The sequence below is a fragment of the Gouania willdenowi genome, chromosome 24, assembly GCF_900634775.1.
Source record: "Gouania willdenowi chromosome 24, fGouWil2.1, whole genome shotgun sequence".
Lineage (NCBI taxonomy): Eukaryota > Metazoa > Chordata > Actinopteri > Blenniiformes > Gobiesocidae > Gouania > Gouania willdenowi.
The window spans coordinates 17,572,981-17,584,864 of NC_041066.1; the positions used below are offsets into that span (position 1 = coordinate 17,572,981).

The window sequence follows — 11,884 nt, forward strand, 5'->3', positions numbered from 1 at the left end:
ATTTTTTGTGGAGATTGCCAATAAAAACACGCATTTTGTCTGATTTTTGTACATTATACGAGGTGCACATTAATATTGAAATTGCACATTTTCCTTAGAAAAATTACTTTTTTTCTGGTCTGGCTGATCTGGTCTGTACTGATCCAAGTAGGTAGTTTTTTTTTTTTTGTTTTGTTTTATTTTTTTCTCAACTACTTTTGAAGCAGCTGAACAGTTGTAGTGACTTAAAATAACCAGCAGGTGGTAGTGTTTCAACACTTTGCTCGTGGTTCTCCTGGTGTTGTCCGCCTGTTGGTAGCCGTAGAAGAAGAAGAGGATGTGAGCCGTGTAGCGGCCTCACGCCGACACTGACGCAGTTGTTCTGCTGTGGGTTGAATTAAGGAACTCCATGAGGACTAATGGTTAACTCTAACGGACTTTGGATGCTGCCTCTCTGCCTCCACACCGGCTGCTTTCAGTGCAGGTATCAGTAACGACTGAGACACTTATTTGACCTCCTTCTGTAGGAAATGCCGCTGAGCTGTTCTTCTGTTTTATCGCCTCCTCGATGATGAGCTCTGCTTTTAGCCCCAAACAATACAGTCAGCTTTAAATTAGTGTAAATACACCATCCGCCATGGCTACAGTGTGTATAGATACGTTTGTACAGATGTGTAGATACCTCCAGGACCCCCGTCATGTAGCGCGGTTTCAAAAGCTTTGCGGTGTTGAGGGGACATTTCCTAAAAAAGGGACCGAACCGGACCAGGACTGTCCCGGGCTGAGGCGCAGGGTCCAGCCGGGTGGAGAGAGCTCAGACACGGCTGTTGGTAACGGAGCTGCCGGTGATTTCTCCGCACCGCAGGTTAACGGACTGAGGCCCGACGGAGCATCCGAGAGCCTGGATCCGGTCACTAGAGCAAAACCGCTCCGGAGGAACTCTCTGACCGGGGACGTGGGTCAGGAGTTCCTGATCCACAACAAGTTTCTCTTCTACCTGTTCACGTTCGGGACTGAGCTGGGAAACGAGATGTTCTTTATCATCTTCTTCCCTTTCCTGTACTGGAACATCGACGCCCTGGTCAGCCGGAGGCTCATCGTGGTCTGGGCCTGGAACCTGTTTGTGGGACAGTCTACCAAGGACATGGTTCGCTGGTCCCGGCCGGCCTCCCCTCCTGTGGTCAAGGTGGAGGTGTTCTACAACTCTGAGTACAGCATGCCGTCCACACACGCCATGACAGGGACAGCCATCCCGTTCTGTCTCTTCATGCTCACCTATGGACGATGGCAGGTGAGTTTGTAACGGGTCCAGACTCTAATGCACCTGTGTCAAACTCGAGGCCCGGGGGCCAAATCTGGCTACTGTCATTAAGTCGTGACCCAATTTATTTATTTATTTTTAGAATTCAATCAACCAAATGTAGTTTATCAAAAAATGCTGTTGAACACACACGTATATAATCTTTTTAAAAACCTAAATCTATATATTCATTTGTGCAACATGCCTGTCAAAAGAAAAGTTTATTTCAAAATAAAAGACAAGTCCAACATGAGACATAAAGTATTAATTTTTGACCACCTCTGCACAACCCACCCAGTACAGGTCTGCTACCCTCTTTTGGGTCCCGACCCACCAGTTGAGAATCGATGCTTTAGAGCAGTGTTTCTCAATGGGGGGTATGTGTACCCCTAGGGATACTACAGGGGGTACTTGAGTGTGAGAGACAGTGGAAAATTAAACGCAAACCCTTTTAACATTTGATAGCTGGTCTGGATGTGTAATACAGATATCTGCAATTTAATTCTTCCTATAGTCAAAATGAACATTTCAGATATCTACAATGACATTCTTCTAATCCACACTTGTAACGTCACATATCCACAACATAATTCCTCCGATGATAAATGCTGTCACTTTCCTTATTGATGTGTATGGGGTTTGTCATTACAGATACCTTTAATTCAATGAGAAGTGGATATCTGCAACTAAATTATGACCATCCATAACTCCATTTAGAGATATCTACAATTTCATTCTGACTAGTTTCCATTCCAGATCATGTTATCTTTAATTCCCCTCCATTAAGGATATCTTTATTCACATTTTAATGAGTCAAAATTACGTTATAGATATCTTGAATTGGAATTTACTAAATAGTAAATACCTTAAGATTTTATTTTATTTTTATTATTTTGTCTGCATCGTCAAAAACTCAAGCTCCTAAATCTGAGTTAATCCTCAGCCCCCGACTCTTTATTAAACAGCAGGTCAGGCTGAATAAAGGTACAATAGCTCATGATTTCAAGCGGAAGTTTACACATGTACCTCACACAAGTCAGCAGCAGACATTCCTCTGTGCGTTTAGTGTGCACGCGATGCTGGTGTGGTTAGTTTTCTTTTCAAAATAAACTCAGAGTGATTTATCCACACAATGGACAAATGTCTGTGACAAGTAATTGTGGTTTTTTAAATGTCTTTTCGGCTGTTAAGGTTCAATGTGTTGGAGGAAATAAAAATGACAGTGAAAGTGTATATTCCAATGTAGTTATTGGTTTATTAGGATTGGCAGGTGATTTAAATAAAATAATTTCAGTCTAGAAGTCATTAAAACCACTAAGAGACACATTTGTGCAATATAGAGATACTGCTTGACAACTTTGATAAAACTCCTGGATTGATGTGGGACATCATTGTTGGATTGTTGTTGTTATTTTTGGCTGAAATAGAAACAAATCATGGCTTTTTCATGGTTAACTGGAAGAATTTTGCACAGACAGAAAATTCTGGCCATCAAGGCTCTCGATTTTGTGACGATTAGGCATTTATTAGATGCTTTATTATTTCTAAATTTAGCCTAAGCAACACATAACTTGAAAAACTAATACTAAACCTGATGGCTAAAATATTCTGAATTATTGTATTTGCATTTTGGGGGGGATTTTATTTGTTTATGTAAAACAAAAATGCATAAAACAAGTGTAAATGTACAAAGATTAGTTGGAAAAAGAGCAGGAAGAGGTATAAACTGGTTAGGTCTTACTTATGACCTTACAATTCATTAAAATATTACTGATACTTCATATACGTAATTCATATTAAGAAAGAACCACAGGATTAATATAAACAATAAGTTTGAATTATGAGTAGTTTTACACACTGTTGTGTTGCGTTGTTTTCATTTTATCTTGTAAATTACATTAAAATCTGACCCTTTAAAAATGTGACACAGGTTCAACGGGTGGACGTAGAAACAGGAAGTGCAAAGAAGGGAGGAACAAATAAAGGAAGTGCTGTCCAAGCCCCTGAAGTGTTTCCCCTTTTTGCAGCAACACACGCTGTTCTAGCTGAGGTCAGGACAGGCATCTGTATGAACTGCATGAACTTCTGTGGTATCATCATGTTTCCCTGCAGTGTCAAGACTGTGAAGTGTGAAGATAGGGGAGAGAAAAGATGACAAAAGGTTAAAGAAGATAAGGTGCACGTTGTGAGCAAAGGGTTATCAAGGTCGACAAGACTTTGTAAAGGCTTTTTGATAAAGGTTTGGTAATCCTCTCTATCTTGTTTGACACACTCACACAATGTCATTATCTTACATTCGGTAACAGCTAGTGATACACCGAAAAATTCCACTTTTTTTCACAAAAACAACCTGGACAAAACAGGATGTTGTGATGACGTGAGCAAACACCGTGACACATCTGATCACTGAAGCGTCTTCTAGCCAGAGGTTGAGACGGCGCACGGAGTGAAAACAATGAAAAGTGCACAGAGTGAAAACAATGAAAAGTACACACTCAGTTGTGATTTATGTTTCTATCACGTCGACGTTGTAGCTTTCTCACAGCCCTCTGCTTCGACACCTGGAGCACACCTCTTAAAAATCGTTACTAGGCATCAGAACCATAAATTCGGCGTTGAAGTCTGTCAGCGCACGTGTCTCTTAGAAGTGTCCCGATCCGATATTGATATCTAATATCGGTCCGATATCAGCCCGAAAATGAATATCAGATTTATCAGACTGCATCAAAAATCACCGATATAAGCTTTCCGATAAAATGTTCCGCTGCAGCACTTCTATCCATAGGTGACTGTGGTTCACACTCCAACAAAATAACCCTCTGTTGCTGACTATTGTTCTCTGTGTGAGTAACATCACTTGATCAAGCCTTTTCTAACGTTCCACACTACAAAATAAGTAATAAAAGTATGTATGATTCGTGCTGATATCGTATCGGATCAATATCGGCCGACACGCAAGGCTGCAATATCGGTATCATATCGGAAGTGAGAAAGCTGTATTGGGACATCCCTAGTTTCTCAGATCTATTCTGATCCCCTGTGCATCATCAGGACTGTACTTGATCTGTGTTCTAAAGATTTTCACTTAAATTCAGTAATAAAGCAGAACGCGCAAAAAACTATGCATGCTGCAATCAATGTGGAGAACCTGCTTGGACTGAGAAAAACGCAGGAGACAGAAATCAGAGCTGCGTTTCCACTACTTTTGGAAATGCGCAAAATCTAAATAGCGCAAGAAAAACGGGCAATGGAAACACCTGAATTTTGAAAAAACTCTCAAATATCGCTAAAAAGTTTTCACGCTTTCATGAGACAATATTACAGACGCTTCAATATTGAAATGTATCACATTGTAATTAATTACACGTCACATGACCACTTCTCTTTGAGAAAACATGGCACGTTACGAGGAGACCAAGACATTTCCTTGCATTATACTTAAGAATTATTAGTGCCACATTAACTCGACTCAACTGAACTTTATTTATATAGCGCAAATTGCAACAAAGTCATAGTAAAAAAAAAGAACCCAACGAGATCATGTGGATCTTGTTGGGTTCTTTTTCTTGTTGAGTTCATTAGACAGCAAACAACAAGGCAATGCTGAATGTTATAAGGGGGTTTGGAGCGTCCATCTTCCTCCAGTGAAGTCTCACGGGACGAGATTTTGCAGGAGTTACGAGGCTCCAAAACAACCTTTAATGGAAACAGGCAATTACACTTTGTCAAAACTTTAGAAATATCACCTCACAGCTCACAGCTAGTGAGAAACTGTCCTGAACAGATTTCACTATAATAAAGCAGAGAATTTACTGTTTTTATGAAGGAACATATTTAATTTGACTCTCTTTCAGCAGCCCAGTCAGTTATAGACATGTACATTATTATTTAATTCTTACATATGTGGGGTCAAGTTAAAAGATTTTATTTAGCATTTTATTTTATATTGTGTATTGTTGGAATTTCAGTGGTAATAAATATTTTCATATATTTGTAAGTGATTTATTAATTGAAGCATTCATATTAATTTATCACAATGCTTTAATTTTAGTGAGGTTACTACATATTTATAGCCTTAAATGCGGTCTATAATTTTCATTTGGGTGCATCCCTACTAGTCACAGCAGCATTCCTTATTTGGTTGCCTGATGCTGGTACTACACTGGTTTATGGTCACACTGCTGACCTCATTAGATTTGCTGTAGTACTCCCTACAACGTACTTAGCAGGTGTTATCATGGTAATCCCCGTTGTCATGGTGATGCTTGTGTTTAGATCATTGCCAAAGTACAGAGTGTAAAATGAAAAAAGCTCCACGTGTTTCTAAAGTCTGGAAAACTGGCGTCACAGTAGAAGGACTTTGTTTCACATGCAAAATCGAGTCTAGTTTATTAAAGATATAACTTTGTCATGTGCTGTGTGTTGATTTGTTGTGTGTTTGTCGTCGTGTGCTGCAGTATCCGTTCCTCTTTGGCTTTTGTGTGGCTCTCAGCTGGAGTACCCTGGTGTGTGTCAGCCGAGTCTACATGGGGATGCACTCCGTACTGGTGAGCACAATCAATTATTATTATCAAAAAAGAAATAAAATTTATTCACAATTTCCTCTGATGCTGCTGCAGCAGGGTTCTTTTTTTATCAACTGCATTGAAACATTTGTCATCTTTCTGTTTATCAGACTGTTTTTTACAGCATAATTTATACACACATCATCTAGATTGGATTAAGCTTTCCATGGAAACGTGTTACGATCACTAATAACATCAAACCTTGAGGCTTATCTCATCACACGCTCCAAGCCCTGATAGTCAAACTGACTATTGTCCTCCTGAGCTCAGCACAGCCTTGTACTGTCTATGAACTCCAGATGACATTGATTCCACATTATAAAACCTAATGAACTCAAATGTAAATGATAGCGACACAGCTATGCCATTCATATTCATCTAGTTTTATTCTTTGTCTCTACAATTGTCTGTTTACTCAAGAAGATATAAAAGACATTCAGATTCCAGTGAGAGGACTGGTCTGACTGGTTCTTTGAAACAGTTTCACTTGAAAACAAAGCTGTGTTTTTATTCTTTTATTTATTCATTTTAAAATCTTTATTAAAAGTGTGGAAGGGGGATATAGGTTTGAGCTCCGTCCGAGTTAAAGGGAACAGCTTTTGTCAGAAACTGTTTAACATGGGATAAACAAATTCGTTGTGTGGCTTCAGGGTATCAAGTTCGAAAATGAGAAGCGCGCAATAATTTTTTCGTAGTTATTGCCCTTGTTCCATTTTTATTGCTCAGTTCAAGGTAAGGCTCGCCATATCATAAAACGAATTTTTTTAGTCGCAAAGGCTGTAGTTTTTTTTTTTTTTAAACAGTAATTAATTTTACATTCGTTGGGAGTTTGATTTACCTAAAAAACATCCAATTGGTTAAAGCAGATATTAGTTCTTCTTACTTTTCCTGCACTTTAGTGTGTGTGATGTTACTGACTGGATATTAGTAAGCTTTTTTTTTTTTTTACAACTGTTTATTTTATTTATTTATAGACTGTCCTGTTAAGTTCAGAGATTGTTTAAGAAGTGCAGTCCACATGTTTAATACCTTGATGAAATGAGAAGCATGCAATTATTTTTTCCGGAGTTATTGCCCTTGTTCCATTTTTTTGGATTCTGTTCGAGGTGTCTTCAAAGGAGACAGCTTCTTTTAGAAACCCTTTAAGATAGTTATTAATTTTATATTGTGATATGATAATATTTTCTTATGTATACATCTAAGTTCTTAGATTTAGGACATTTAGGAAAAGGTTGTGAGTTATAATGACAACCAATCTGGTGGGGGATGTTGATGACTATGTTTTCTTGTTGTGTATTTATTTAATGTTCCAAACTTTGAATAAATACAGTATGTTGTAATTGAAGAGATGTAGCTTTATAGTGACTGTAGCGCCTCCTTTTGGATGCAGGAGAGAATTACTGTTGAACCGAGTGACAGCTTTTACACTGACTTTAGATTTTTACTTTCTTATTTTAATCCTCTTTGTGTAATAATTCTGGCTGTCAGTCGATTGAAAAAAAATGATGGAATTAATTGCAATTAATCACATTTTTCTTAGATATTTATTCATGGGAAATCATGGAATTAATTTCAGAATTAATACAGACAAAATACATTTAAATTCAAAGACCATTTTAATAACTTTCTTTCAGCTTGGACTGAACTCAGTTTCCAAGTTTAGCAAAAAGAAGAGAAAAAATTCTTCCTTATATCCACTTACAGAATATAGCAAAACCCAGACCTATATAATAAAGTGGAGGCTCACCACTCGGAGAATAATATTTCAAGAAAATAATTTTTAAAACTTGTTGCATGAACAAATGTTCAATAAATATACAGTATCTCACTGACACAAATAATCACAAATTACTTCTGTGGTCTTTCAATTCAATTAAATTCAACTTTATTTATATAGCGCAAATTAAAACTCATCTCATTGTGCTTAACAAAATATAAAGTCCAAATGATTTTTTCTTTCTCCAATGAGCTGTCAGGCCAATTTTTAAAGTCAAACTTTCTGCCTAATATTCTGTATCCAGTCGTTGCGTGGTATTTTGCTGCTCTATGTCCATGGCTGCATGGGCTGCACACTGGTGTTAGGGGTCAGTCAACACTGGTAGTAAACACAACTGCGTTAATGTTTTTTTTAATTAATTAAACATTTTAAATTAATCAATTAAATTAACTGTTTTGACAACAGCACTAATAATACACATGAATCTGTGATCTGATGAAAAAAGCAGTTGCGTTTTTGTAAATTCAGTAAATCCGGAAGAAAGAGCAAAGGTAGGAAAAGCTGTGAGCGGCTTTTTCATGTTGTTTTATATTTAATGACGTCATAAATCATGAGAAGGGTTTCCAGTACGTGTCCAGAAACGTTTTGGTGGGCACAATCTTTGTAATGTTCTTTACACTACCTATTGGGTCATTCCATGTCATTTAAACAAATGGCCCATGCACTTCACTCTCCAACAAATCAGAAAATTTTACCAATTGTTCCAATTATTCAAATAGGCACTTAGTGAAGGGGGTATGTGTTGATTTTTGTGTGTCCTTATTTTTCTTGAATTTTCAGCTTCCAATATCTCAGGAACTACATACAAACATATTTATTATGAACACATTTCTGATATTCTACATTTTCTCTTTTTTTTTGTCTTAGCTTCCTCACAATAATCCTGTTCTTTTCATCGTGCAGGAGGTGATCACTGGCTTCCTGTACACCCTCCTCATCCTGGCCTTCTTCCAGCCCCTCTTAGATAAGATCGACACCTTCTATATGACCTCCCCTTCTGCTCCGCTCGTGATCGCCGTCTCCCACCTGAGCCTGGGACTCGTGGCGTTCTCTCTGGATTCGTGGAGCACCTCCCGGGGTGACACGGCTCAGGCGCTGGGCACCGGGGCGGGGGCGGCTCTGGCCACTCATATAAACTATCAAGTTGGACTGCTACAGGACCCTCCCCTGTCTTCCCTCCCTCTAGTGCTGCCTTCCATTGGCGCGGGCATCGTGCTTCGCTCACTGCTGCGCTTCTTCATCGGCGTGGCCGTCCTGCTGGTCACCAGGATGATCATGAAGGGCGTGACCATACCATTCCTCTGCCGGGTCTTGGGGCTACCGCTGAATGACGTGAGGCAGGCTAGGCAGCAGATGAGGGTGGAGTTGCCGTATCGTTACATCGTGTACAGTGTTGTAGGCTTTAGTTGTGTCTGCGTTGTGCCTCTGCTCTTTACTATGTTAAACCTGGCCTGAGTTAAGCTGAAAACCTTCTGACATTTTTCGCAATTTGTGCTGCAACACGTTTGTTTTCAAACATTAGCGATAAAAGCTGATATTCCACTCTTGCTTTGGGCTAAAGCCAACAGGTATGTCGTCCTCTTGTTAAGTATTATGTTTATGTAAGTGGGTGATTGAACTACTGCTGTGGGTGAGATGTTTTATCACCACTCTCATTTATTTGGACTAAATCTCACAAACGTATTTATGCTGCTATAAATACACCACATGTATTAAATATGTATTACTCTGCTGAGGACAATAATCCCACATAAAAAGCTGAAAATTCACTGAAAGGAAGCGATAGTGTTTGGCTGCCTGCGATCTTTATATTTAAACAAACTAAAGCATTTACGCAGAAGGTGAGGAACACGATACTGGGAGAAAACACTGTTGGCTTTTGTCATCCTGTGAAACCTTTAAGGGCCTGTACTACAAAGGTGGATTTCTTCTTGTTGCGCTAACTTCTGGGATTTATTAGGTGTGCGTTGTAACTACTTACGGGGCTTTATCACCATGGTAATTTAGGCTGAACAACTATCCTGGTCAGGACTAGATTTTGTTCTAGCTAGGATATGAATGAGTATGAAAGTCCCGCCTCCTGACCAATCAGTTCTCTTGGAAAACGACCTGCCCAAGAAAAGGTGGATCATTCTGCTGACATGTTGCTGTGTGGATCTGATGTGATGCTGACAGCAGAGAGAATATTTAGGCATTGATGCAATCCTTTCATTTACCCGATGGCATCCTAAAGAAAACACATTATTTTAACCTGATGGACTGATAAAGCCTGCGGGCATTAGACTGATAAATTCATTAATTCACATATTCTGTGGTGACAGTGGGAGCCTCAGTCCTGTATGATAAAACAGGCTGTATAAAATACAAGTATTGTCCATCTTATGATGAAGGCTGAGCTGTATGAATGCACAAATGTAGGGGTTTTTTTGTGGTTAACTGGAAGAATTTGCACAAGCAGAAAATTCTGGCCATCAAGGGTCTCAATATTGTGATGATTAGGCATTTATTAGATGCAACAGATACAACTTGGAAAACTAATACTAAACCTAATGGCTAAATTTTTCTGAATTAGGTCTGTGCCAAAGTAGTAAAGTGAAACTGATCAGATTGTACGTTTTCTCTGATGAATATTGTGTGATCTCACTAATTTAAGCAATAACATTTCCTGCATTTCTTCCTTCCTGTTTTTACTGCAACAACAGTGTTAAATAATTATTCCTCCATTGTGACACAATTCTGCCCAGTTTCTCAGTGTTTGTGATTGGTCTGACGCTGCAATCTCCACCCCTTCCTCTAGAGCGCGCACATAGCCTGGCTGAAATCACCTGGGTGAAGTGTTTATATCCTGCTTCGTAGTACAGGGGATCTCTGACAGAGAATGTTTCGTTAGGTGAAGCCCACTAACGAAGAGATATGGCCAGGATATACTTATCTAATTTTTATAGTACAGGCCCTTTAAGACTTGACTATCACCTGCCTCATCTTTTGGGTCATGACGTGGACACTGTAAGTGGAACTCCTGAAATGTATGCATCCCTAAGGGTTCTGTTCTATGTTTCCATCAGCCCTGATATAACATAGATATGCACGTTATAGAACAGTGTCATGCTAAACCAACTCTTAAGCCACTTAACCTCCCATTTATATTGTGGAAGCAGTAAGGAATTCAACTTGGGTTGTTTTTAGCTCAAAGGTGACTGCAGGGTAATGTTTCCTATTTAAAGACAGGAATTTGAACTTGGAGATCTGGTGGTTTAAGGCTAATTTTATTACCACAGTCAGCGTTTGTTTGTTGTGACACATTTTGTAACTCCATGAAAATATGTGTGAACTGCTCTCTGAAGAAGGTTGTTTTTTTGATAAATTATTTTTATTGTGATCAGCTTGACATGAACAATTTGTTCTTGAGGAAAGATTAAATGTATAAAGATATTTTATTACTCTGAAATTCAGAGATGTTTTTAGATAGTAAATAATAATGACCTTCAAATTGATCAGATTCTTTAACTAAATTTGGCTATATTATTTAAACAATGTTTAACCTTTGGTGTTATCCCAATCAGAATATTATTGCACAACTGATATTGTGAGTACTTGCAGAGACCTTATTGTCAAACTTCTCATTATTTGTCTGCTTTGCAGTGACTGAAATTATTTAAAGTATGTGTGTATTAAAAAAATTAAACCTGAACAGATGTCATTTATTTAATTGTGAGCTTTTATCCTGTTACTCTTTCAATTTATTAAAAAAACAAAAAAAAAACATATTTAGCAACTATTCTGTACTTACCAAAAATGGAAAATAACAGATTACATTTATCCGCATTAATGTAACTGAGTTAAAAAAAAAAAAAAAGTGTAATTTGGAAGTATTTTTCAAAATCAGTATTTTTACTTGAGTAGAATATTATTTTTCCACCTCTAATACTTTCTTTACTCTACAGGTGTTGCTGGTACCAATATCATCTTAAATTAGACTCACATTGGACAATGAAACAGACGAATAAACAAATTCATACACTAAAATTAAAAATAAGTATTAAAATAACAAAAAAGGTAATATATATATACAACATATTTAATAGGTTCAATGACAAATAAATGCGAATCTAACACGAAATAGAAACAAACTTTCCAGCGCATGCGCTGTAAACGGCCTTCTCTATTATTGCAAGTTTCTGACTCTTATTCTGAAAAACTAAATACCGGAAATGATCATTCCCCTACACACTGGTCAAATTTCTTTGGTCAAACTGGCGGATT

General features: G+C 38.1%; 1 protein-coding gene across 1 annotated transcript; it reads left to right on the forward strand.

The window, feature by feature from the left end:
- The first annotated feature begins 276 nt into the window (after window positions 1-276).
- On the forward strand, window positions 277-11,312 carry LOC114457876 (sphingosine-1-phosphate phosphatase 1-like). Its single transcript, XM_028440000.1, has 3 exons — window positions 277-1,270; window positions 5,737-5,826; window positions 8,525-11,312. Exons 1-3 carry the CDS (start codon window positions 617-619, stop codon window positions 9,074-9,076), a joined length of 1,296 nt encoding a protein of 431 aa, XP_028295801.1. The 5' UTR covers window positions 277-616; the 3' UTR covers window positions 9,077-11,312.
- Window positions 11,313-11,884: the final 572 nt, after the last annotated feature.

Coding starts and splice junctions, on each gene's coding strand:
- LOC114457876 (XM_028440000.1), top strand. CDS start 617: ATGGCTACAGTGTGTATAGATACGTTTGTACAGATGTGTAGATACCTC. Junction 1,271..5,736: donor TCACCTATGGACGATGGCAG/GTGAGTTTGTAA, acceptor CGTGTGCTGCAG/TATCCGTTCCTCTTTGGCTT. Junction 5,827..8,524: donor TGGGGATGCACTCCGTACTG/GTGAGCACAATC, acceptor TTCATCGTGCAG/GAGGTGATCACTGGCTTCCT.